General features: G+C 50.0%; 2 protein-coding genes across 4 annotated transcripts; both read left to right on the forward strand.

The window, feature by feature from the left end:
- Nucleotides 1-587: 587 nt before the first annotated feature.
- On the forward strand, nucleotides 588-11,255 carry MON1B (MON1 homolog B, secretory trafficking associated). Its single transcript, XM_043599721.1, has 6 exons — nucleotides 588-930; nucleotides 1,146-1,303; nucleotides 3,285-3,614; nucleotides 4,147-4,966; nucleotides 5,314-5,461; nucleotides 7,814-11,255. The coding sequence occupies exons 2-6, from the start codon at nucleotides 1,156-1,158 to the stop codon at nucleotides 8,021-8,023; spliced, it is 1,656 nt and encodes a 551-aa protein (XP_043455656.1). The 5' UTR covers nucleotides 588-930; nucleotides 1,146-1,155; the 3' UTR covers nucleotides 8,024-11,255.
- Nucleotides 9,088-22,377, forward strand: SYCE1L (synaptonemal complex central element protein 1 like). Of its 3 annotated transcripts, none has more exons than XM_043599722.1 (11): nucleotides 9,088-9,195; nucleotides 15,402-15,464; nucleotides 17,159-17,218; nucleotides 17,406-17,480; nucleotides 18,046-18,093; nucleotides 18,367-18,421; nucleotides 19,934-19,997; nucleotides 20,865-20,934; nucleotides 21,024-21,111; nucleotides 21,381-21,461; nucleotides 21,661-22,377. In XM_043599722.1, exons 1-11 carry the CDS (start codon nucleotides 9,126-9,128, stop codon nucleotides 21,866-21,868), a joined length of 882 nt encoding a protein of 293 aa, XP_043455657.1. In that variant the 5' UTR covers nucleotides 9,088-9,125; the 3' UTR covers nucleotides 21,869-22,377. The 3 variants fall into 3 exon arrangements, with proteins under 3 accessions (XP_043455657.1, XP_043455660.1, XP_043455658.1); XM_043599725.1 differs by having other exon boundaries at nucleotides 21,377-21,461; nucleotides 21,661-21,795; XM_043599723.1 differs by lacking the exons at nucleotides 9,088-9,195; nucleotides 15,402-15,464; nucleotides 17,159-17,218; ... (1 more) ...; nucleotides 18,046-18,093; nucleotides 18,367-18,421 and adding an exon at nucleotides 18,436-19,677.
- Nucleotides 22,378-26,464: the final 4,087 nt, after the last annotated feature.

The raw sequence follows: 26,464 nt of genomic DNA on the forward strand, positions 1-26,464 counted from the left end.
GTGGCCTTCGTAAGCTCACTCCCCCCTCGTCATGAGCACGTCCACGGTTCGCGCTTCCCTATTTCCAGAGTCCGCCGAGCCCTTTGCCCGGCTGACTGCAGACGGACCCACGAATACTTCCTACTTCTGAGAAGCCCGCCTCTCGCCTTAGCAGCCAAGTCCCATAGGTTGGCCAGGCTGCGCACAGCGCTCCGATTGGAAGGGGGGGGGGGCTGTCCGTCAATCATTTCCTCAATGCACAGACTACTCCACTCCACCTTCATCCCCTCGCTTTCTCGGGTGGATAAGGGAGCGTGAAGTTGCCTCTGTTCTGGCGGAGCACCACTATTGGTCGGGCACCAGTATCCATCATGACTGAGGCTGCCAAAGTCCTCGAATGAAGAGGGACATCGGCTTGAGCCTACGATTGGGCCCGGGGATATGTCAGTCAAGATGGGCGGGTGTAATCTCAAGCCAGTGCACAGTACTGGTAGAGATAGGCGGCCAGAATACCGGCGGAAGCGCTGAAGGAGAGCCGGTTTCTCTTGATTGGGCCATGAGGGAGGCAGTGCCGCCCTCCGACTCCGGATTGGCTGAACGTGAGCCGCGCCCCCCTCACGCCGGCAGCCTTCTGTAGGAGAAGCGGGCCCGGCTCGCCCGTGTCAGCCGGGCCAGCCAGTGCGGTTATAGGCGGCTCACCGGGTCCCTAACCGGAGAGACGTAAATCTGGGAGGGGCGCGCGTCATCTCAACGGTGCGGGGACACCAGTAGGCGGCGGGAGAGAGGGCTGCGGCGCAGCGGAGAGCGAATAAGGCGCCTCAACCGGAATCGTCTTGGGAGCGACGTCGCACCCGGAAGTGTGGCAAGACGGACGCCGCACCCGGAAGTGTGATGCTACGGCGGCTTGAGAAGTGATGGTACCCGGCCAATTGAGATACGGGGTTAAAACAGGTGTGTATGTATCTTTATTTTCTAAGGCCCAGTGGGACCTCCCTTTTCGGAAAATGTTGGAGGGTGCGCGTATTTGGCATGTTTTTGACTGTTTCATCCTGTTGAAATCCGACGGGAAATGAGCACTAGGAATGTGTCCGAGGGGGCCAGGCTCAGTAGAGGCTTTTAAGAACTTTCTTTTGCCGCCTGTCACCTTCAATTCTTCTACCCCACAGGGATGTGCAGATGGAGGCTGGATGTGACACTACTGCCCCACCCCCTGGGGACGTGGAGGACTTGGAGGACACTCGGTTTCCCAGTGAGGTGGCAGGAGACGGTGGAGGGCTTCGCGAAGACCCACCGGATCCTGGAGACGGGGACCAGGAGGAAACAGGTATGCCTTCCCCTCGTTCGGGTCTTGGAAGGAATCCCTACGGAGTGTCTTTGTTGAGGGAGGTCAATGGAGGACCAGCGAAGAGTCTTTTGGGACTCAGGAAAGTAGCTTAAACCATAGCAGGATCAGTAGGAGGTCATTGTGGACACACGGTGTAATTTAAATCATGGAGGAATGACAAGGAAATCCGTGGGTATCAGGGGATGTTCCCTGGGGCCTTGGTGTGAGTTCAGGTCTTTGATGAATCAACAAGAGATTGGGGTCACAGAGGGGCATGGGGATTTAGGATGTTTAGGTCAATGAATGACCAAAAGAAAGTTAATACAGTCGAAGGGGAACTATTTAGAAGTCAGTGTCTTTGGTGGCTAAGGTGTTATGTAAGTCCTTGCGGTGGGAAAGGGGATCAGTAGTGACCAGTGGGCACTCAGTGTTTTCATCATTGAGGAATCAATGGTGAGTTGTTGGGGGCAGTCTTTAAGGAACCAGAAATTAGTGGATGTTAATGGTGATCATCGGTAGGGAGGCCGTGGACATCAATGAGTTTATTTGGAGACTGAGATGACCTATAGGAGAGTCTTTGAAGACCCAGCTGGATGTGTAAAGGTATTTGGTGGAGACACAACGGGAGTCTTTGGGGAATCGATGTTCACTGACCACTTTGGAATGAGTGGATGTTAGTGGCATCATCAGGAAGGATGAGTGGACATCACTGAGAATAAATGGTGGTGGTAGGGGGTAGTGTCTTTGAGAACTTGGGAATTACTGTCAATTAATGGCAGGTACTGGGAGGAGGTAATTGGTAACTGGGTACATGGGGGATCAGTGAATGTCAACCAGAGAATGAGGGAATATGTGGTCACTGGGATTTTATGGGAAAATTGTTGAGACATACTTACCAATGGATAATAATGGTTGTCATTGAGGGATGAATGGATATTGACTGGAATAAAAGAGAGGAGTGTCAAGGGAGTCAGTAGGGGGCAGTGAAGTCCTGGGTTTTATTGGTGATTATTAATGATGGTCATGAAGAAAGTCATTATTATTGTCCTGTGTGTTAGTGTATATTATAGTGGGTATTGTGAGGAAGGGAGTAGCTATCCGTGAAAATAAAGGGAGGTCAGGGAAATCAGAGGAGGTCACTGAAGTCCCGGGTGTTAGTGGAGATTAATAGTAGTCACTGGAGTGAAGGGAGAATAGAATAACAGGGTCAGAAGAGTCAGTGGAGGTCATATGAAGTCTCAGATGTTAGTAGAGGTCGATGGTGGTCATGGTGGAGATGAAGTGCCCATGGAGTAAAATATTTAAATTGTGTGACAGGGCAGTCATTGGAGGAATTAGTGATATTGTGGGGTCACTGGGATGTTAGTGAACAGCAGTGGGAGTAAATAGTGGATTAAGGAAGGCTTAAAGATCTGGGTGTTAGTGGATATTCATGGCCGTCATTGGGAGAGTTAGTGGTTATCATCAAAAATATACATGGGTGAGCAGAAGAGTCAGTGAGGTCATTAGGGATCAGTGAACATTGATGAGAATAAATAAGAGGTTAGGGAGGAGTGGGGCAGGGCGAAGGATTTAAATGAGAGAATATAGAGATATTAGTAGATGTCCTGGTGGCCAATGAGGGGTGAGTAGGTACTAGGAGAATAAATGAGGGGTCAGAGGTTTTAGTGGGGAATCACTGAAGATGGAAATATTAATAATGGTCATTCAGAGGCACTGGGGTGCTTTGAAGACTTGGAAATGGCAGTTATTGAAAGAATAGACAGTCTCTAGGGACATAGTTCAATAATGACAATGAGAGATTGGATTGTTGGGGTTTTAGAGAGATCTCTTGGGTATCATTGAGAGGCAGAGGAGACACCTGGAGGTCTGTGTCAGCAGCAAGGGTCACTGGGGAGCCGGTGGAGATGTGGTAAATCCTTGGGTACCTGGATTTAGTGGGAGTCCACAGCCAGATGACCCACCAGGAGTTCTCTTTCAGAATCCGAGACAAAGGACCAGCCACCCAGCCTGCTGTCACCACTGCCCCAGTCAGGGGCCCCATCATGCACCTGTGGGCTCTGGGATCCCGCAGTCTCTGAGAATAGTCCCACAGGTGGCCCTGAGAGTGGCTCTGGGGTCCAGGGCGGGGACCCCAGTGACGAGGACTGGCGCAGCAAGCGGAAACACGTGTTTGTGCTGAGCGAGGCAGGCAAGCCCATCTACTCGAGGTACGGCAGTGTGGAGGCACTGTCCACGACCATGGGCGTGATGACAGCCCTCGTGTCCTTCGTGCAGAGTGCAGGAGATGCCATCCGTGCCATCTACGCCGGTGAGCAAAGGAGGAGGTAGACCGGGGGATGGTGACTGGGAATCTGGCTGGCTGGCCCACCAGCTGCCTGGGGGACTAGCCCACCAGCCAGGGGTGAGTCCATGTGTGTGTGTGTGGATGGCTGGCCAGGCGTCTGTCTGTTGTCCGTCTGTTTGGCCAGTTGGGTTCTGAGTGATTAACTCGCCCGGGTCTAAGTCACTGGCTGGATAAACTTCCTTATTTATCTGAAAGCGTGACCTCGGGGGCTCTGTGGCTGAGTTGGGTGTCTTGCTGGGCTCTGTGTCAGTCCTTGCTCTGTGTCATCCATGCTGTGTGTCTCACCTGATTCCTTGACCCATCGTGTCTCTGCGAATACCCACACTCCCCCCAGTTGTCCTTATCCCAGCCCAAGTGTACCATGGGGTGACCGCGTGAGCTTGGGCCAGCAGTGTGTGTGTTCAGGCAAAGAGCAGAAGAGCCCCGCCCGATCCCCTCCGGTCGCCGCTGACCCATCTCTCCCCCCCCCCCCCCCCCCCCCCCTTCCCTCCCGTAGAGGACCACAAGCTGGTGTTCCTACAGCAGGGCCCACTGCTGCTGGTGGCCGTGTCAAGGACTCCGCAGTCGGCAGCCCAGCTGCGGGGGGAGCTGCTGGCTGTGCATGCACAGATAGTGAGCACGCTGACACGCGCAAGCGTCGCCCGCATCTTCGCGCGCAAGCAGAACTACGACCTCCGCCGCCTGCTGGCCGGTTCAGAGCGCACGCTTGACCGGCTTCTGGACAGTGTGGAACGCGACCCCGGTGCCCTGCTCCTGGGCGCGGTGCGCTGCGTGCCCCTGGCGCGCCCACTGCGGGAAGCACTGGGCGCGCTGCTGCGCCGCTGCACCGCACCCGGCCTGGCGCTGTCTGTGCTGGCGATCGGAGGGCGACTGGTGACGGCAGCTCAGGAGCGGACCGTACTGGCCGAGTGCCGCCTGGACCCGGCCGACCTCCAGTTGCTGCTCGACTGGGTGGGGGCGCCGGCCTTTGCGGCAGGAGAGGCATGGGCGCCAGTGTGCCTGCCCCGCTTCAACCCCGATGGCTTCTTCTACGCCTACGTGGCTCGCCTGGATGCCATGCCTGTCTGCCTGCTGTTGCTGGGCACCGACCCTGAGGCCTTCCATGACATGGCCACCTGCCGGCGCCTGGTGGAAGAGGGCATGCACACCCTCGGGGCCACGCGTGCCCTCCGGGAGGCTGCCAGCTTCTCTAGTGCCCCAGCAAGCAGTGCCCCTGCCTACAGTGTGCAGGCTGTGGGGGCACCCGGCCTCCGCCACTTCCTCTATAAGCCGCTGGATATCCCCGACCATCACCGCCAGCTGCCTCAGTTTACCAGGTAGGCCCTGACCCTATGGGCGGTTGGCTGGGCAGGCAGGCTTATTTGACTAAAAGATTCTTCTGCTGGACATGAGGCGGGAGAGAGCCGGGCATCCTCTGGAAAGGTGGGATCGAATGGGTGTCCGTGTAATGAGGGAGGCTCAAGGAATCCCTTACTCTAATCCAGTGCTCAAGGAATCAATCCCTCGTTTGCTGGGGAAGCTGGGTCTCCAGCCCCTGAGAAACCCCAAGTCCGATGGGGGAGGCTCGGCTGCCTCATTTCATTGAACCCCTAGACTGAGGGGAGACGGGCGAGCCAAGGAGGCCTCTGACTGACCTTGGCCTTACCTCCCGCGGTCCCCGCAGCCCTGAGCTGGAGGCCCCGTACGGCAGGGAAGAGGAACGGCAGCGCCTGTCGGACCTGTACCACCGCCTGCACGCGCGCCTTCACAGCTCCTCCAGACCCCTGCGCCTCATTTACCACGTGGCCGAGAGGGAGACGCTGCTGGCCTGGGTGAGTCGGCTAGGGGTCAGAAAGGGTTCGTTCCCGACCTCACGCCTCCTTTTCCCCCACCGGATCCCCTCCGACCGTAACAGCCTCCATGGAGCACGCTGTGCCCTGGCCTGCATCACTGTTCCTGACGCTACATGTGTGTCTTTGAAACCCAGGAGGATCGCGGGGTCTCCAGCCCTCCAGTAGCCCCATCTGTTCTCTGTTCCCCTGTAAATAACCTGTACAGTGTCTTCCACTCTGAAGAGGTCACATTAACAGCCATCAGTGTGCCTCCTGCTTCCCGGTTAGCCCTGCCTGTGTGTGCACAGTGCACCTGTCACTCTGAGTCCCCAGCGCTCTTGAACATGACAGAGTTGGTCCCAGGCTGTGCCTTCTACCCCGGGCTGTTCTCTCCTCGGGTCTCCGGGGCTCCTCGCCTCCCCTCCCGTGGGTTTATTAAGGGTCAGCTATTCAGGGAGTTTGGTCAAGGTGACCCCATTGGAAATAGCACCTTCCCCCAGGCTCTGCCATTTAGTACGCATATATTAAATAACTTCTTGTATGTCTGTTGTGTATCAGGCATTGTTCTCACCTCAGAATTTTATTTTACTTTTACATTTTTTTCACTTTGATTTTTAAGCAATTTCAGACTTAGAAGCCGCAAAACTGTACAAATAATTACCATAAATAGGTCTTTCGCCTAGTTTCCCCAGATGTTAACCACAGGCGCTTATTAAAATCAGGAAATTAGCATCACTACAACATCATCTCATCCACAGACCTCATTTAGATGTCACCAGTTGTCCCACTAACGCCCTTTTACAGCTCCAGAATCCAGCGTAGGATCATAGGCTGGGTTTACTTATTGTCTCGTTTAAACCCTCCGTAGTCTTTTTTGTTTTGCATGTCGTTGGCACGTCTCAAGGGTACCAGCTAATTTGTTTGTAGAGTGTCCCTCAGCTTGGGTTTTTCTGATATTTTATCCTGCGTTTTGGGCAAAAATATCCCCCGAGTAAGTGATGTGTCCTTCTCTGCATCCTGTCAGGAGGTCCACAATATCAGTTTGTCCCACTGTTGATGCTAACTTAGATCACTTGGTTAAGGTGACATCTCCCAGATTTCTCCACTATAGTGTTTTGCCTCCTTCATAACCGGCAAATATCTTGTGGTGATGATGTCAGACTTGTTGTTTTTTTTTTTTAATTTTTTTTTTTCAACGTTTATTTATTTTTGGGACAGAGAAAGACAGAGCATGAACGGGGGAGGGGCAGAGAGAGAGGGAGACACAGAATCGGAAACAGGCTCCAGGCCCTGAGCCATCAGCCCAGAGCCCGATGCGGGGCTCGAACTGCCGGACCGCGAGACCGTGACCTGGTGAAGTCGGACGCTCAACCGACTGCGCCACCCAGGCGCCCCAGACTTGTTTTTTTTATCATACTTTCGTCCACCAATTTTAATATCCATTAATGATTCTTGCCTGCAAGAGTTACTACTTTGGTGTTTACCAGGTGGTGAGTTTTGAACTCCATCATCCCTTCTACATTTATTGGTTGAGATTCTACTACTGTATGGAAGAACTTCTCCTCCCCCTCTTTATTTGTTGAATTTTTAATTTTCTATCAATATGGTCTCAGGGATTTTTCTTTAATTCATTGTGGGCTCAAAGACTTTTCTGTCACTTATTTTGGTGCCCAAACGGTCTCTGATTTAGCCAGGCTGGCCCCTGTGTCTGATACGTCTCCATCACTGTTGAAGCAGTCTCATTTTCTGACACAAGATGTTCCAGGCTCATCATGTACTTTCTCTGTGCCCGTCCTGGAATGAGCCATTTGTCTAACGAGCCCTTGTGCCTTTTCGTAGAGAATGGCATTTCAAAACCAAGATACGGTAGGCCCAGGATTTTAAATTGGCTTGTCAGGAGATGACTCACTTAAGAAACGGCATCTAAGGGGGAGGTGGCAGGCCATGTGGGTTTCTAGAGGGAGAATGTCGGGCTTGTCTACAACAGCTGCTCCGTAAGTGTTAAGCTTGTTAAGTTGTTAAGTGTTAAGTGTTGTTGTTGTTATACTCGGTGCACAGATGAGCAAACTGATATCCAGGAAGTACACACACACATACACACACACACACACAGCCAGCATTACCCAATTGAAGCCACTAGATCCAGCTGATTCCTTGGCCCAACTGAAAACCCCTGGCCCGCCCTGATATTAGCTTACCTGTTTTAGCCCAGTGACCAGGTAGCACCAGGTGGGAGCCCTCACCAAGTGTGTTTTCCAAACAGGAGACAGGCATGGGGCTAGGGTGGGGCAGACAGGACAGGGCATGACCAGCTCTGGCTCGACTGACTCTTGTCCCCTCTCAAACCTGCAGGTGACTTCCAAATTTGAACTCTATACCTGCCTCAGCCCCCTGGTGACAAAGGCTGGTGCCATCTTGGTAGTGACCAAACTCCTGCGCTGGGTGAAGAAAGAGGAGGACCGGCTCTTCATTCGTTACCCACCCAAGTACTCCACACCCCCAGCAGCCCCAGCTGCCTCTACAGACCAACCTTCCCATAATGGCTTGTTCACTGGACCTTGAGAGGCTGCTAGATTGAGCAGCGCTGGGAACCACCACCTTTAGCTTTTGCCTTCTGTCTCCACCCTGGAAATGGGGCACAGGAGGGGCAGGGGAGAGGCTGCTTCCCCCTGCACCTCCACCTCTGGGGCAAATCCTTAGGCCTCCCTCTGCCTCCCTCTCCCTCTGCCTCACCTCCTCCACCTGGATGATGTGCCAGCCTCTGTTAGGGGCTGTCTCCTCCCCCACACCCCCTGTCCTGCATCAAGAGTCGGCCTCCTTGATGGGCTCTCAGCCCTGAGTGTCCAGGGCTGGCCAGGGTCCCCATGGGGGGGCCCTCAGGGGCTCTGGAATTGGGAATGCGGTGCCAGCCTGTGGCTGGAACCAGCGTGGGGATATTTTAAAGAAAAAAAAAACCTGTACATAAAAGGCCTAAAACCGGTTCCCACGAGGACATTCCTTTGCCCTTCACCTACTTCGTCTTTACCCTGTCAAAAGTGGCCCCCATCAATGCAGTTGCTGCTGCTAGTAGTGAGAAGGTGGCCTCCAGGGCCTACCTGTCTCTGTAACCCAGGCAGAGCACCTGACTTCGCACATGGCTGAGATCCAGACTTTTTACGCAGGAGGTGCCCTCGGCTTCCAAGGCTCCTTGTACTCCTCTATGAAAAGGAGGAAACGTCGCGTAGGCTGTCAGGTGAGGATTTGTAAACGAAAGGGGACTCGACCTCTTGTGTACCACCGCACAGCGCACATGGATATGTCCCAGACTCACAACCTGCACAGCAACCTAGAGAGGGAAGGCCCTCCCTAGAGTTCGTATGTGTGTGCACAGCACTCATTCCTCAACCGAACCAAGACCCAGTCGTGCTCCTGTTTTGCCTCCCCCGGAGTTGGCGGGCCTCAGGGTAGACGCATGCGCGCTGTCAATCAGGGGCACCGGTCCGCGCTTGGCTACAGCTGAAGCCTCATTGCTCCTCCGCCCGGGTCAACTGGCGAGCGGACACGCACTACACGCATGCGCGCCGCAGAGCCCGCAGCCCTCGCATAGGTGGGTTTTTTTTGTTTTTGTGTTTTAACCAATCGTCATCCGAGGCGCACGCGAGCGCAGCCTCCCGCGCGTAGGAAAATGGCGGGGAAGTTAGAGCCTTTGGCAATGGAGCCGCCGGAAGTTGTGGAGGAGACCGGGGAGGCGGAAGGTAGGGAGGGCGAGCAGGCGTCTCCGCAGTCGGGTCCGAAGGGAGGGAGGCTCTGTCCCGTAACAATAACGAAATATTAGTAGCGGTACTAAAAACGTGAACACTTAAGCTTTTTATAAAAAACCCTTCATCAAAGGGGAGACAACTAACTATTCTCAATCGAGATTAACTCCTGTCAACTTCGTTGGGTATGTCGACTTAAATGTTTGGAAGAAACAACAGCCTGTGTATTTCGGTATGCATCCCTTCACACAAAACACGGAAGTGGATGTTGTCACAAAAATCACCCTGCTGCCGCCACACCGAAGAAAATCCCCAGTAATTCCCCAGTGTCCTTTCACACCCAGCCCACGCCACGTTTCGCGTGGACTCTTGGGTCTTAATGGAGAATGGCCTCTCCCACGGACAGCTTTTCTCCACTGCATTTTGTCAGTAATGACACCCCACACCCTAGTGAGAGGGGAAAAATTGCCCTAGAGATCATTAGAAATCACAGTGTAGCCAGAAGAAGAAAATCTCCCAAGACGGTGAGCTGCCGCTCTCCCCCTAACATTTTTTCGTTACAGACATTTTCGGAATGTACACAACTACAGCAAATAACATGGTGAAGGCCCATGTACCCATCACTCTGGTTTCAAATGTCGACCCTCTGCTCTCCTCTGATCTATCCCTGTCCCCCTTCCTGCACAGTCTTTAAACCGTTATATTAATAACATGTTGGATTGCATCTTTCCAGATCTATCTATGCAGGCATCGTCAATAGTTACGATTGTTATTTCTCCAGCACCTAAAACAAGGCCTGCTTGGTATATAGTAGGTACTCAGTAATTTTTTTTTTTTTGTATTGTATGGATAACTAATAACTTTACCAGGAAGAGCTCTCTTAAATAAGGACTACATGTGGAGGGCCAGCTTTAAGCAAAGAACAGACAGAAATGAGAAAGCTGCAAATAGATCTCATGTATTGAGCAGTTACTATAGCACTTATGATAGTAACAACTGTGCTGAAAACTATTTTAGTTTCAAGCTTTCAAATTAGTCACAATTGAAGTTATGATTAACTTCACCAGCAGCAGAGAAAATCGAAAAGCATATCAAGTTATCATTTTCTAGCCCATTGAAAATGGCTTTAAAAAGAGAGGCTTTAAATCTAGTATTGATTACTCTGTGGGGAAACAGCCTGTCTCTTGCCTCACTCAGAGAACTGACCACTAAAGACTTTGCTAGAAGCAGTTTGGAAGAATATGTTTAGCATCTAAAATGCTATTCCGTATCTTTAGTCACCGTGCTCAGTAATCAGAGAGTATGCAGATGTGTGGACCACAAAGGATCACTGGAGTGTTGCGGATGGAAGTAAAACACAAGGAGCAATCAGGGAAATGGCTGGATTTAGATCTGTCCATGCATATCGTGGAATGCTTGTGTGGCGGACATTATTTTAAGCAGTAGGGGGAAAAATCCAATCTCATTTAAGATCCTTAACAATGGCTTTTAAAAGCGTAAGATCATGGTTTGTTGACACAGAAGGAGCTCCAGAGGTGATCATAGTTTTATGAGAGGAAAGCAAATTGGGATTTAAAAAAACCAGAGGGCCTTGTCAACTAGAGCCCTATGTATGTCGCACAGAACAGCGTCTGAAGCTAAAGGCCTAACGACCCTCAACAAGGGACGTAGGTTTTTAGGAGTGCACAAAGGTGGAGGTATTTTGTGATGTTTTTTTTCTCTTTTATTTTTCTTTCAGGAAAATGTATTCTATAATTTTAAAATATAAGAGAAATAGGGGGATTTTTGAATGGCATCGGAGGATCATATACTGACCTTGAGCACTGTTAACATCCCAGTTTTGATGGTTATACTGTGGTTACCTGGTAGAGTCCCCTTGGGTATAGGAAATATACACTGGAATAGTAAGGAATAATGGGCCATGGTGCCTGCAATTTGTGTTACAGAAATGCTCACAACTGGGAAATGTGATACCAAGGCAGATAAGAGCACTGGGGCCTTTTTCTACCACTTTTATGTACATCTGAATTTATTTCAAAATAAAATGTTAAAAGGGACTCCTGCTGTACAGGCTGTTTTATAATATACACTCCTAAAAATGTTTATCAGGACGTTAGTCTGATTATTTAAAAGATTTGCTGATAACTCACGATGACTAGGACTAGAAATAAGGTGGGGAGGAAAAATACAGACAGAGCTTTGGCAGAAATGGTTACAAAAGCCGGCTGTAAAAGGCACGGAGACAATCAAGAAATCACGTTATCTGGGCACTGGATGGTATTACATGATGACTGTTACTCTTGTTGGTGTGGTTAAAGGTTTGGAGTCATCTAGTGAAAATCCCTTAAGTAGCTGAGACTCTTCATGAAATATCCAGGGATGAAATGTCAGGAAGCATAGGGCCTTCTTGAAAATACCTCAGCACAGGAAAAACGTAGCTGAAGCAAATACAGATGAATATTAATAGCTGTCAGATCTCAGCAACCCAAAAATCAAAAAGTTCATTATGGTGTCCTCTCTACTTTTGTGTGCGTTTGGAAATCTTCGTGTGGAACACTAAAAAGAAAGCAAATAATTAGAAGTACTTCCCCCTTGTTAATAAAGTAGCTTTAATTTTTGTTTCACTTCCAAATATTGAATATTATAAAAATTTAAGAATCTCAAGCAGAGACATACCCACCTAGTATTACTGATTATATCAGAGAAAGGCAGTAAGATTTAGGGCTAAGGCGAGAAGGAAAAGTGTCATTTTAACTTCACCAATTTCTGTAGTGTCTGAATGTTTTGGGGGGTAAGAAAGTAAAAATTAAAGCAATACATGAAATACATTTTACTAAAAGGTCTGAGTGTGTTCAAAGGCAGTAGTTACCTCTGGGAAGGGGAGTAACTTGATGAAGGGGCTCTTCATGAGAGGAAACTTTTACTTTTGGTCCAGGTTTTTCTACATTAGCTTATTAAGTGCTGAAAACTTCAAAAGCAAAATTAAATTAATGCATGCTAATTTGTAAAGGATTTCAGACAAGACAGAAGGATGTACAGAAGGTGAACATATCACCCCAAACATTTTTTAAATTTTTATTTACTTTTTTTAAATGTTTGGTTATTTTTGGCAGAGAGAGACGGAGCATGAGCAGGGGAGGGGCAGAGAGAGAGGGAGACACAGAATGCGAGGCAGGCTCCAGGCTCTGAGCTGCAGCACAGAGCCCGACGCGGGGCTCAAACTCACAGACCGCGAGATCATGTCCTGAGCTGAAGTCGGATGCTCAACCGACTGAGTCACCCAGGTACCCCAACCACCAAATATTTTAACAAAATGTAATAAACCTAGGTTAAGAAAGAAGCCCTGATTTAAAACATGATTTCTAATGGCTACAAAAGATTTCATCCTACGAATGTGCTGTAGTTAACTAAGATATCTTTAGGTTGCTTCAGTTTTTTAAGATTAGAAACAATGAACAATTTTCCCACCATCGTTTATTTTCTTAAGATAGATTCCTAGATAATGGAATTTCTGATCTGGAGGATTTGACTAATTTTTTTAATATTTACTACTAAAAAGCTTGAAATGTAAGACTGGTTTTGCCTATCATTTTGGCAAAAATTAAAAAGTTTGAAAACGTATTTGGCTGCTAAGATTACGGGGAAGGAGTCTTTTGTGGACCTGCTTGAAACAAGTGGAGAGCAATTTCATAATACACACCAAATTTAGTAACACACATGCCCTTTAATCCAGCTGGTAGCCTAGTAGGAATTTATCCAGTAAATATATTCCCATACCTGCACAAAAAAGAATGTATGGGGATGGTTTTCTGGTTGAATTGTGCCCCTCCCCCAAATTTATGTCTACCAGAACCTAAAAATGTGACCTTATTTGGAAATAGGGTCTTTGTAGATATAACTAGTTAAGATAAAGTCATACTAGATAGTAGAAGAGGGAAATTTGCACATACAGAAATACACGAATGCCAGGTGAAGACAGACACACACAAAGAAGGAAGACCCCAAGGGAAGACCCATTTTGTGGTGCTTCGTTATGCCAGCCCAAGAAAACCAATACAGAGGGTCACTGTGGAATTGTTTATAACAACAAAAAGGGAAACATCCTGAATACCCATCAGTAAGGGGGCTTCTCTTAAATCATGGTATATCCATTCAGTGAATCACTATGAAGCCACTAAGAAGAATAAAAAAGATCACCAGTATACCTTGTCAAATGAAAAATACAAGGCGTGGACCATTCATGAGGCAACACTACTTGTATAGAAAGAGTGGGCTTGTGCTCGTATATGAATTGAATTATCTCCAACTACACAACAAAGAGCTTGTAACACCAGTGGTCTCTCTGAAGGGGAAGTGAGAAGCTTAGGGTCTTAGGAGAAGGGAGTTTTCCCTGTATGTTACTGTGAGTAAGTATCTCTTCCTTTATCGTGTGGCTATCGTATGTGTTTTGTGAGCGGCCTTTCATTTTCTCTGCCCAGTGTTCCTCAGAGAGGAGTGGGTCACTGGGATTTGACCTTTTATCATTGATTTCGAGAGTTGAAGATGTTGAAATTTTTCCTGTGGCTTTTTTGTTGTTGTTGTTATAACTTTATTTTATTTTTTTTAAGTTTACTTATTTATTTTGAAAGAAAGCACGAACAGGGAACAAGCAGAGAGAGAGAAGGAGAGAGAGACTCTTTATCAGGCCCCACGCTGTCAGCGCACAGCCAATGCAGGGCTCAGTCTCACAAACCGTGAGGTCGTGACCTGAGCCGAAATCCAGAGTTGGACGCTTAATTTACTAAGCCACCCAGGTGCCCCTGTTATAATTTTAAAAGTGACACAGGCTGGTGTTAAATACATATAGAAGTATAAATGGTGAAAATTGTTTTTGAGTCAAGATCCAAATACATTGGATACAATTGGATACAATTAAAATTCCAATGAATGATACTTGTGTCAAGTCTCTTAAGATCAATAGAGTTTCCCCTCTCCCTCTTTTTTTTTTTTTTTCTTCTTTGCTGTATATTTGTTGAAGAAACCAAATTGTCCTCTGGAGTTTTCCAGCATCTGGATGACACTGATTGCACCCCCATGGTATCATTTAACATGTTTCCCTGCCCCTTTTATTTCTTCCGAATTAGTATTTAGGTATAGAAACCTGGTAAGATTCCTGTTGTTTTGTTTTGTTTTGTTTTGGCAAGTATCCTTCATAAGTGGTGTTGTGATCTTCCACGAGGAGGCTCATAATACCTGGTTGTCTTCTTTTGATGCTAGTCATTGATGACCATATCCTGGACCTACTGATTCTTTAAAAAAATTTTTCCTTACTTTAAAATTTTTTCATATTATAATACAGGTAGTCAGATGTTAGAGGAGTATATTTATTTATTGTTGAGAGAGAGAGAGAGATCAGGGGTGGTGCAGAGAAAGAGAGAGAGAGAGACAGAGGATCTGAAGCAGGCTCTGAGCTGTCAGTACAGAGCCCGACTCAGGGCTTGAACTCATGAACCATGAGATCATGACCTGAGCTGAAGTCGGGCACTTAACTGACTGAGGCACCCCAGACCCAATGATTCTTTAAGAATTTGCAGCTTGTGGCCTATAATGATTTAAAAAAAAAATTATCTGAAATCTTTCTGTCCTACTGCATCAGTTTGAACTTCATACTGATTCTAAACAGCAGCAGCAATAGGGGCGCCTGGGTGGCGCAGTCGGTTAAGCGTCCGACTTCAGCCAGGTCACGATCTCGCGGTCCGGGAGTTCGAGCCCCGCATCGGTCTCTGGGCTGATGGCTCAGAGCCTGGAGCCTGTTTCCAATTCTGTGTCTCCCTCTCTCTCTGCCCCTCGCCCATTCATGCTCTGTCTCTCTCTGTCCCAAAAATAAATAAACGTTGAAAAAAAAATTAAAAAAAAAAATAAACAGCAGCAGCAACAAAAATGCACCCCCTCCTTCTCTCACCCCCGCCTTTCATTTCATTAAGGAGATGCCCGTGGTGTCCTTTGACCTCTTGGGAGTAGCTGAACATGAGGAGTCCTGATTCATCCAGCACACATCGTAAACCTCAGGGACAAGGGACGGGCTCTTGCAGGAGCCTGCTCTGTCTGGAAGCCCCTCAGCCTGCCCTCGGTTCCAGGTCAAGGGTGTCTCCGCCTTCCTTCGTCCCTTCCCAGAAGGCCTGGGCCTTCCCTCCCCCCTGAAATTGTGGTTTTCATCTCCACAGGGCAGACCAAGCCTTTGAAGGTGCCTGAAGACTTGCTGGCAATGGTGAAAAAGCTGCACAAAGGTCACGCATGTCTTTGTGTCTGAGGCTCAGCCTGGGGTTTTGAGGCAGGCAGATGCGGTTCAAACCCAGACCCCTCACTCAACTCACAACCTTGGGAAATTATCCCACTGCACATTCTCCCTCTTGCACAACTTAATTCTTTGAACTAAACATATAGCTTCAAAATTCAAGAAGTATAAGAGGATGGAAAAGCCTCCTCTCTTACACACATGAACGCACACACAAACACCAGCCACCCGTGTCCCTGACCCAAGGGCTCGCAGCAACTATTTTTAAATTCTTAGGTATCTTTCCAGAGATTAAACAAAATACATTCATGGGTGTGTATTCTTTGTCCTCCCTTTTAATACACGATGGCAAATGGCAATGCAAATGACTGTACCTTGCTTCCATTGTTGAGGGGGCCCAGGAGCCAACCTACATCTGGGCTGGGGCAGGGTACTGGCCACATTTGAGGTTTGACCCCCACCCCAGCCCATCTGCAACTTAAATACTGTGATCCATTGGTCTGTTTGGTCTGTTCCAAATAAAAGAGAATCACTTCTGCCTCCTGCCCTCACACTGTCCCCCCAACCCCCATGGCCACCTGCAGAAGTGCATCGGGGCTGCTGCCTAGGCTAAAATTAGGTAGAGAACTTACGGGACTGGAAATGCAGGGTGTTGGTAACCTTCTCCAGTAAAGCGAAGACCCTCAGGAATTTGTTATTGTAATCAGCACCTTGGAGAGCATCCAGGCTCCTGAAAGTCTCAGAGGATGGATTTGGTGGCCTGGGAAAATCAAGGGCTTGAGTTTATTAACTCCAGAACTCCAGATTCTCAGGGGTTGGTAGTGAGACCCGGCAAGGGGTGGGAAGCTTTTGCCCCAATTCTGTGCAGCTGACTGAAGTCAGAGAGGGCTGAGGAGGAAGTCTTTTCCATACAGACCCCTGAAATTGGGACTGAGAAGTTAGAGATGGTTCCGTAAAGAGAGAATGATCTCCCTGTCACGGGAGCACCTTAAAGGTGCTATCCACAGAGGAAAGCATTTTTCTCATTTCTCAAATGTGGCCAAGACCACAGTCAGATGGACAGAAGTGACTGCCAGGCTTTCAACAGGGTGGAGCAGGTGGGAGATCTCCACACTCCCACCACACTCAGAATTACATCCAGAAGCCTCCAGCATGCCCCAGGAGGCCCTGAGTGATCTGCCATCCCACCTGCCCCACCTTGCCTCCTGGTGCTTTTGACTTGCTCGCTAGACTCACACCAGCCACACCAGGCCCTCAGCCATTACTTGGGCATCTGCCTCACTCGCTCCCACTGCTGGGGCTTTGCCCTTGTCCCTCCGCCTGGCATGGTTCCCTCTTCCATGCTCCCCACGCCATGGAGTGGGCAGGGCTCCCTTCCCTCACCTCTATATCAAGAAGCACCCTCTACCCTTTCCCTCTTCAACCCCTTCCTTCACTTTGTTCCATCCACTGCAGTTACTGTTGCCCACATTGATAGCCTGTATCTCCGTTCAATGTCCATTTTTTCCCATGCAGGATGCACACCCTGCAAGGGCCTCTCACAGAACCCAACGTGTAGCAGGCTCTCAATAAATGCGTTTTGATTGCTAGTAGCAGAGACACTGTGCCAACAACCCACCCACCTCCATCTGCCTTAGACAGCCAGGCGTCTATCTTCTCTGGCTCAGTCTTCCTTTCGTTCTGCAGAGGGAAGTCTGGAGCCACAGATTGAAGACCTGATTAACCGGATTAATGAGCTTCAGCAAGGTAAACGCCAGGACCTAGGCTTCCTAGCTGGCCAGGAAGAACCTCGACTTGGAGTGCCTCCACCTCCTCAGCTCTAAAATCCAGGCACCTCTGGCTTCTTAAAGATGAGTGTACAGAGTCTCAGTGTGCAAGAGAATAGCAGAGGTAGAGGCTGCGCTCACACAGTGTCTTCTCTTTTTTGGCCTAGCAAAGAAGAAATCCAGTGAGGAAATGGTAGAGGCCCAAGCTCTCTGGGAGAGCCTGCACAGGGAACTGGACTCCTGTAAGTGGCACTAAGAGAGGGACCCAGACATCTTAGGAGCACTGCTGATGTTCTCTGCATGCCTCAAGGTCTTTGCATGGATGTTCCCTCCACCTGCATTGCTCTTACCCCTATAATCCAGATTGCCTTTTGTTGTCTCATCACCTTTCTGCTGTCAGCGCAAACTTCATTCTAACAGGTCGACCTCAATGCCCCATCGGAATATGGAATGGCACCTTCTGTCTGTCACCATCACTTTCCTGCTTGACTTGTTTCTTCACAGCCTTTATTTCCACTTGACATAACAGATTTATTTCTAGTCATCTATCCCATTGGCCTAAACCCTGTGCATTCTGCAGTCTTCGCTCCTTTGGCATTTGCAGAGAATGTGGACACTGAGGGGGAGAAACTGGATCAGGATGCCCCCCCCCAGTAGGAGATGGGTGCGGGTGGCAAGAAGATACCGCCCCCCCCGCCCTGGCACTGTACCTTACCTTCGGTAACCTTGGTATGCCTTGTGCGCGAAGTGGCAGTGGGGGCATGGGGTGTGGCCCCTGGGGGCTCAAAGTGTCACTGTGTTTTCCAGTGAATGGAGAGAAAGTTCACCTAGAGGAGGTCTTGAGCAAAAAGCAAGGTATTTATCAGCTCTCTGTCTTCATTGTTCTACCCCATTCTACCCACAAAAGCCCACCGTTCCCAGAATAGCTAGAGGAATCCCACTGACACGCGAGTCAGGGTGCTTCCCTCTCTGCTCACATCTGTCCCTTGGCGGCCACCTGACTCGAAGTAAACACTCAGGGCCTCTGAGTGCCCTCCGATGTGTGATATGATGTGGGGCCCATGACGTCCTCCCATCCCTGATTCCCCAAGAGCTCACACAGGGCTCCCTTGGTTCCTCTCCCCACAGAGGCACTGGGGATCCTCCAGCTGCACTGCCAGAGGAAGGAAAGTGGAGCTCAGAGGTAAGAGGTCCTGCCCAACTCTTCCCTACTTTGTTCCCAACCTGAAGGAGGATGGGGAAAGAGCTAGGGAATATATACCTTGGACACACACTTCTCATTTTTCCTTTCTGTAGAGTAGCTAGACTTGAGACTCTCTCTCATCTTTGATATCAGATAATAGTGTTGAGATTAACTCACTCATTTAAACGTTCATTGCTAGTTTCTTTATTAAATAAATTTCACCCACTGGTGTTATTCTGAATCTTCTCTTGGTTACCAGCTCTCCCACCATCCATTCAATTGTTTATCTGCCCATTTAGGCCCCCCAGTCATCCATTCACCCACCCACCCATCCATTCATCTACGCATCTATGCAATCCTTTTCAAGCCAGCCAGCCAGCCAGCCAACCATTATGTCTTCCATCCAATCACCCATTCACCCTCACTCCATCTTTCCAATCACCCATTCATCTAGCTGTTTATTTCTTCCCCCAACCATCCATCCAGCCATCTATCCATCCTTCTAGCAATTCCTCCTTTATTTCTCTGTCCAGCCACCATCCCTCCACACTTCATTTGTCCAGCCAGCTATCCTCTCTTCCGCCAGTCACCTGCCCATCCAGTTATTGTCCATCCGACCATCTCTCTATCCACCTCCATCCTTTGAACCTTTCCTTTCTTGTGACCAGATGTCTCACACCCTGGCGGACCATGATTTTAACAGTGTAGAAAAACCCAGTGATAAAGTGGATGTATGCTTAACCACACCACACGTATCAGTTTATGTTCGTTTTTCTACCTGATCCTCACAATGACAGGGACAGGAGTTAAGGACTACTGTCACCTTCCCACCATTACCACCATTTTACATATGAGGAAACTGAGACCCAGACTGGTCGAGTAGCTTGTCCAGGGTCCCAGTAGAATAGCAGATCCAGAATTCAGGTCAGGACTTTACAATCTATTAAGCCAAACTACTGTACCCCTCACAGAAGTTTCTTGGGAAGGCATGGTTTGATGAGGGACAGGATGAACAGGGTGATCATCTCAGAGGCCCATAATGCTGCCCACTGTGTCACAGAAGAAAGGAGAATGATGAAGGTTATGAACAGACCACCCCACCCCCCAACCTTGCTGAAGGAAATGGAGGCTTATTTAGAGACTATGACTAAGAGCTGTCTTTCTCCTTCTAGGAAGAACGTGTTGCAGGAGTGCACAGAGCAAATTTCTGTCCATAACTGTCAGGTTACAGAGAGTTGCAGGCAGAGGAAGCTGGGGTAACCCCACATCTACAGCCTGATGTGGCAATGGCTGGGCATGGGAGTGGGGCTTGCATCAGGGAGAGTTTGTTGGAAGAGGAGCTGTTGGAAACAAGGCTTGGAGAAGAAAGCCCATAAAGGGGCTCCTAGTAGAGGGAGCACCAGGCAGAGATCCAAGGGTCCCCCAGAGGAATCCCCAGACTGGGCCAGGCTGGGTGTCAGTCTCAGTGTCAGTCTAGCATGTGCTCTCTCATTCCTGGGTCTTGGCCCCTAGGGTTCAGGTTGAAGAACAGCTGGAGAATTTGATGAGCCAGCACAAGGACCTCTGGGAATTGCACGTGAGCCATCCTCATTGTCTCCAACCAAAGCCCTTCCTCTCCTGGCTTCTGTGTCCCTACAGACTGGCTCGGTGCCCACCCACTGCTCAGCCCCAACTCCATGGGACAGTCCTTGTCTCCATTCTTCCTCTTACCCACCTAGTCAGCCCTTCAGCTTTTACCTTAAATCCAGTCACCTCTTACCATCCCCCATTGCCACGTCTAGCATCTATGTCCCGGCCTGTTGCAGTAGCCTTTGCCGAGCATTCTGCTTACTTTCTGCTCACCTAGAGTTCGCTCCCCTTGCAGTGGCAAATGGGAACCCTGAAAAGGCCATGGTTTGACCATCCCTTCATTCAATTAATGTTGCTGGATGCATCCAGCAACATTCCAAGCAGGAGGAGACAGTGAGAAGCCAAAGGGGTCAAGGATTTGTTGTCCCCAGGATGGTTGGGGGGTGTGAGGGGGGCATACTCAGACTCCAAACAAAAAAATAAGTAGATAGATCATGTAATGTCAGTGGGGAAGGCGTCTCTAAGCAGGTGACATCTGAATGCAGACATAAAGTAAGGGAGGAAAACATTCAGGTGTCGTGGTGCAAATGCTCCTGGAAGAAGGAAAGGCAATGCAAAGGCCCTGAGGCTGACGCGCATCTTGGGTATTTGAAGAAGAGCAAAGGGTGGGGTGGGGGGGGGGGGAGAGTGAGAAGAGATTTGAGAGGTGCACGGGGATATAGGGAGCTTTTGGAGAAGAAATGTGTCTCACCACCACCAACCACAGCAGGAACTGCACATGGAGTTAAATCGAATGAATGAATGAATGAATGACCTAATTCCGGTAAGGACTTGCTGAGAGGACAGACAGACGGACAGGTCCCCTCTCTCGCAGATGTTGAAGCAGCGATTGACCTGGGAGATACGTGCCCTGCAGAGCAGCCAGGAGCAGCTGCTCACTGAAGGTTGTACTCCGAGCAGGGGGCGGGGCGAGGGGCGGGGCCGAGCCCGCCGGAGCTCCCGGCCCCGCCCGTGACCCCCAGCCCACCCACAGAGAAACTGGCCCGGGACAAGCTGCGGGAGGTGGAGCGGAGGCTGCGCTCGCCACCCGAGGTCGGGGGCGCCCGGATGGTGAACGACGGGTGAGAGGGCAGGGGCCCTGGGGTGAAGGGGAAGGAACCAGGAGGAGGGGAATGGGCTAACTTTCCCCCCTCGCTCCGGCACAGCCTCCAGCCGACCGCGGGGCGGGCTGGCGGGACTTCTGGGGCGCCGCGCTCCTTGCACCCCCGCCGCTCGCGCCTCGGCTGCTCTGCGTCTGCGGTCTCTGTCGGGATCTCGGTGGCTTCCTCCCCTTGCCGCCCCACTCTCGTTCTCTTCTTCCTCTCTCCGCCCCCCCCTGCTCTCCAGGCAGCCGGCGGAGGTGGAGATACTCGAGGGGCAGGAGACTGCCCCAAACCGTTGCCCCCCAAAGGACGCGGCCTGCAAAGGAGAGGTAGGGAGCCCGGCGAAGGCGGCGAGGGGGCAGAGACGGCGGGGCTGCCCTCGGAGTCCCTGGGAGTCAGCGTCCGTGGGGAGCAGGGCGTCCCGGCGGAGGACGTGAGGGACAGGGTAAAGGCAGCCGCCCGCCCGCGTGCCCGGAAGCCAGCGCCCTCGGGAGCCGGGGCCCGCAGCCTGACTCGTGGCTCCCGCAGGCCGGCCCCGAGCGCCCCAGCGCCCGCAGCGAGGACCTGGAGCGGCCCCCAGACCCATAGGACCCGCCCCGCCCCCTCCCCCCACGCCCCTCCTTCGAAGGCGACCGGAAATAAAGGTGCGGATTTCGGACCGTCCTCCACGTCCAGCTTCAGTCTGTTCTCCAATTCCGAACTGTTTCACCAACAGGGGCTAAAGGGAACGTGTTAAACACCCATATAAGGTCCTGTATGTCTCCTAGTAAATCCCAGCCTCCCAACAGCCCCTGCATCCCCCACAGACGTCACTGACTTTGGGCCCCTTCCCTGCCCCCCTCACCCGGGCAGTTCCAGCCAGCTGCTGCTGCACCCTCTCCAAGTACTTTTTCATCTCAGGACCTTTGCCCTGCTGTGTCCTCACGGGGGAGGGGGGGGGGGGCTTTCCCCAGGTCTCTACAACAGCAAGTCAGTTAAGTATGTCAGCTCCCTTGGAGGCTGACGTGGGGGACCCTGTTCCGAAAGGTGTCTTGTTGGGGCGCCTGGGTGGCTCAGTGGGTTGGGCATCTGACTCTTGGATTTTGGTTGGGTCATGATCCCAGGGTGGTGGGATCGAGGCCCTGGTGCGACTCTGTTCTGAGTGTGGATCCTGCTTAAGATTCTCTCTCTTCCTCTGCCCTCAGCCCCTTCCCCCTTTCAAAAAAAAATAAAATGAATTAAAAAAAATTAAAATTCAAAAGGTGTCTTGTGCCAGGGTCCTGTCATTTACCAAACATGTATTCATAAAATGCACGTGCTGGTTGCTGTGTGCCAGGCACTATTGGAGGCCCTGGTTTTAAATCAGAACAGGGGCTTGTAATCTATTAAGTGCTTACTAAACGGTTCACATCAACTTACTGTTATTCCCAGGCTACAGATGAGGAACACCAAGGTGTGTATATCTCTTAGAACAGGGATTTTTATGCAATAAATACTCAATACATTGTACCTACTGTTTATTATTCTCGTTACTATTCTTATCATTACCAATCTGGAGATGAAGAAAATTGAGTCAGTGAATGTAAACAGTAAGCCCATAATAAATATTCAGTCTCGCCATTGTTATTATAGCACAGATGAGGCCACAGAAAGCTTTAATCCCTGTTCCATGGCTTCTACCAGGCCCAGCTGACGACTGGCCTGCCCCTGATCACCTGCCCCACTGCCCACCGTGTAGATTACAAAATGCCCAGGCTTCAGGAACGCACTTTACGCAATTGCCATGCCATCAGAACTGTTGAATGGCTGTTGAGGAGCAGGACAATCACATGTTCTTAAGCTTTTACCCTACGCCTTATTTATTAACTCTGAAGGGGGGGGGGGTGTACCTTTACAGTGGGGAGATCAGACGGCGAGACCACCTGAACCAGGGGCTGAGTGTCGCATGACCAGCTGGGGGGCCACTTGACCATATCTTCCTGGTGCGACATGTGGCAGGTACCCATCAGCACGCATGTGAGGATCTTGATGAAAATGCTTAACTTAAATTGAATCAGTTGGAAACTACGGTGAGGGTTCTGTAGTACAGCTCCCGTGCACATCAGGAACAGGTCCGTGTCGTGAAGAATTGGAGAAGCTCTTATGTATCAGTTTCCTGTCACTGCGGTAATAAATTGCCACAAACCTGGTGGCTAAACCAAGTGTATTACAAATGTGTTACCTCAGAGTTCTGGAGGCCAGAAGTCCCAGTTCTGGAGGAACTGGGTGTCGTCAGCGTTCTGCTCCTTCTGGATGCTCTTAGATCTATTCCTTACCTTTTCCAGCTTCTCCAGCTGCCTTAAATATTTGCCTCCTTCCTTCCAATCCCTGCTTCAATCTGCACATCTCCTTCTCTGACTTTGACCCTCCTGCCTCCCTCTCAAGGACCCCTTCTGATGACATTAGGTAATCGGGGAAAATCCCCCAACCCAAGGCGCCTAACTAAACCACACCTGCAAAGTCCCTCCAGCCACATTAGGTCACATACTCCCAGGTTGTGTGGATTAGGATATGGACATCTTTGGGGGCCATTATTCTGTGCTGCCACCCTGGAGGACTGTTCTCGAGTGGGAGAGACCAAAGAGACCAAAGGCAATTCATGAAACTTGACTGGGCCCTGCATCAAGGCTGGGAGAAAACAGCTGCAAAAGACACGGTGGGGTCCTTGGGGGGAATTTAAGAACAGAGTGAAATTTGGATGGCAGGGCGAATTAGTGTGGATTTCTAGCAGAGGCACTGGCAGGGGGTTGGTTGGAGAGTGTCCTTATCTTGGCAGGAGGCCGTCGGAAGTAGGTTTTAAGTTTCCTAATGTCTGCCACCAGTGCTCCAATGGTTTGGCAGAGCGGAAGTGGGTCCGTGTGTGGATTCAGAGACGGGGAGGATAGAGTGGGTGCAGAAAGAGACTAGTAATCGGCCGGTGGGGGGGGGGGGTTGTATGATTCTTTTTCAAGACTTGAAACCCCTTATCATAAACCTAATAATAAGCGGAAACTTGGGGTTCCGTTTCCATAGCCCCTTCCTGTCTCCTAAATGTCCCAGTGGGAAGCCCCTGAGATGGCGGACTTTACATTTGGGATGAGCACGGGTAACACCAGACTCGAGAACCTGTCCTCGACCCGCACACCTCTTCATTCCAACTCTTGACTTTCTCCAGAGGTGACCGTGCTGGTTCGTGATGTTCTCGTTAGGTCCCAGCTCGACTCTGCCTTCTTAATGAAATTTCTTTATTGGTATTCAGATCCTCAGAAATAAGAAGTGCATCTCAGGCTCTCAGGCTCTCCCAATTGCCATTGCTCGTCGGGAGATGTTCTGACTCTCTCCTCGGCCAGGGATTTCTGGAATTACAAGGGAGAATGAAGCCTGGCCCGGCCTACAGCAGCCTCCAGAAGGAAATGAGGCTCTACCCTGGTGGCCTTTCCTGGTCTATAACAAATCTGTGTCCTTTGGCTTTTGATCTGCTAGTTGTTCTCCAGGCTAAACTGACCTCCCTCTCCCCACCCAGCTCCTCTGTCCGCAGGGCTGGTATTCAGTTCCCTGAATTTATTCCCAGAACTTTGCTTTTTGGTCTTTCAGGCTCACATGTGAACGGATCCCAGGGTGGGGAGCTCAGCTTTGCCAAAGGCTGAAGAGCAAGCCCCTGGGGAACTGAGCTAGAAAGGAGCCAACCTTGAAAAGCAGGGGGAGGAGCCAGAGGGACTCCTGGGGTTCACACACGGGGAAAGGGAGGGGCAGGCGACCTCAGCAGCATCTTGGGGGGACATTCAGCCATCTGTCCAGGTGACAGACCAGCTCCCGGGACCCTTAGCAACCCAGCCCCGCCTCACTCTTGCTGTGTGACTTCACCAAGTCACTTAGCTTCACTTCACCTCAGTGTCCTCATCTGGAAAGCACAGGCTTGTGAGGGTTAAAGAAATATCTAGAATGCCCCCAAGACAAGACCTGGCCCAGGACAGCACTGGGTTGGACATAGATAGCTGCCATCATTACCACAAAGAATTTTCGTATTCGCATTTGGTCACTACGTCAGCGATCACAGCGGATCCCCATCAACACCACTGGTTGGTCGCTTAACTACAACCAGGATAGAGCTGGGATTCAAGCCCAGGTCTTCCTACCTCGAGTCAAGAATTCTCCCTGTTCCACATGCCACACAGCACACTCCATTCTTCCCCCTTCCATCCAGGTTTGTCTGGCTTTTCTTTCTTTCTTTCTTTCTTTCTTTCTTTCTTTCTTTCTTTCTTTCTTTCTTTCTTTCTTTCTTTCTGCTTCATCTTTTAAAAAAAATTCAAGTGAATAAAATTTGAAGATCTTATTGGCTTTATTCAATGATTCCTGAATGGGGCGGCATCCAATCTAGCAGATAGCAAGTTGCCCTGAGATGCTGTACAAAGTCAAAGGCTTCTAGGCAGAAGGGAGCAGGAACGAGGAAGTTCTAGGGCAAAAATGCTGGTGGGTTATTGCAGACGCACCTTCCTTTAGGAGATGGCAGGGGTCTATCCGGAGGGTGATCTCATTAGTTCTGACTTGTGGCTGTCTTTCTGGTGAGTGTGCAATAAGCTCGTACTGATTACTACGTCAGATATTTCTTTTTTCTTTATTTAAAACAAATTTTTTAAATATTTATTTATTTTTGAGAGAGACAGCAACAGGATGTGACTGGGTTAGGGGCAGAGAGAGAGGGAGAAACAGAATCCAAAGCAGGCCCCAGGCCCTGAGCTATCGGCACAGAGCCCGAAGCGGGGCTTGAACCCATGAGCTGTGAGATCATGACCTGAGCTGAACTCTGATGCTGAACCCACTAAGCCACCCAGGCACCCCTCGATTTCTTGATTTTACTTCTCTCTCTTTTTAATGGACTTTTGACACCAGCTTCTGCCAGTTTTCCCAGGATCCCATCTGCAGGCGCTGGAATGAGTGGGGGTGTCCCCGGGGCTCTCATCCTTGTTATCAAAACCTGTAAAGGAGGAAAAATAATTCTCCCTCTTCCCTTTTGGTGAGTGGCCGAGACCCTTCTTTTTCTACAGTGCCTCGTAAACGGATACGCTCATCTAGGCTAAAAGTTCTCCACTATGGCCACTCTAGCCCAAGGTGATCTCTGATACATTTAACCTGCTTGTTTTCAGCCTTAAAACAAAATTATATTCACCTGCAGACTCACACTGGCTCAGAGTCGGAAGCTGTTAGCTTTTTAAGTCAGACCTGGCTCAATCCCTGGCCCGTTCCGGTTCCGGCTGCGGTCTGGAAAAAGAGGTGCTCCCATAGTCTGAAAGCTCCGAACACGAAGTCCGTGGAGCCAGGACCTGGGATGTGAGAG

Source organism: Prionailurus bengalensis, chromosome E2 (assembly GCF_016509475.1).
Source record: "Prionailurus bengalensis isolate Pbe53 chromosome E2, Fcat_Pben_1.1_paternal_pri, whole genome shotgun sequence".
Lineage (NCBI taxonomy): Eukaryota > Metazoa > Chordata > Mammalia > Carnivora > Felidae > Prionailurus > Prionailurus bengalensis.

What these genes read in the sequence shown, in the direction of transcription:
- MON1B (XM_043599721.1), top strand. Translation starts at nt 1,156, where the DNA reads ATGGAGGCTGGATGTGACACTACTGCCCCACCCCCTGGGGACGTGGAG. An exon ending in CGGGGACCAGGAGGAAACAG is followed by an intron (nt 1,304 to 3,284) that starts GTATGCCTTCCC and finishes GTTCTCTTTCAG; the next exon opens with AATCCGAGACAAAGGACCAG. An exon ending in GGGAGACGCTGCTGGCCTGG is followed by an intron (nt 5,462 to 7,813) that starts GTGAGTCGGCTA and finishes TCAAACCTGCAG; the next exon opens with GTGACTTCCAAATTTGAACT.
- SYCE1L (XM_043599722.1), top strand. Translation starts at nt 9,126, where the DNA reads ATGGCGGGGAAGTTAGAGCCTTTGGCAATGGAGCCGCCGGAAGTTGTG. An exon ending in GGAGACCGGGGAGGCGGAAG is followed by an intron (nt 9,196 to 15,401) that starts GTAGGGAGGGCG and finishes TCATCTCCACAG; the next exon opens with GGCAGACCAAGCCTTTGAAG. An exon ending in AGGACCTCTGGGAATTGCAC is followed by an intron (nt 19,998 to 20,864) that starts GTGAGCCATCCT and finishes CCTCTCTCGCAG; the next exon opens with ATGTTGAAGCAGCGATTGAC.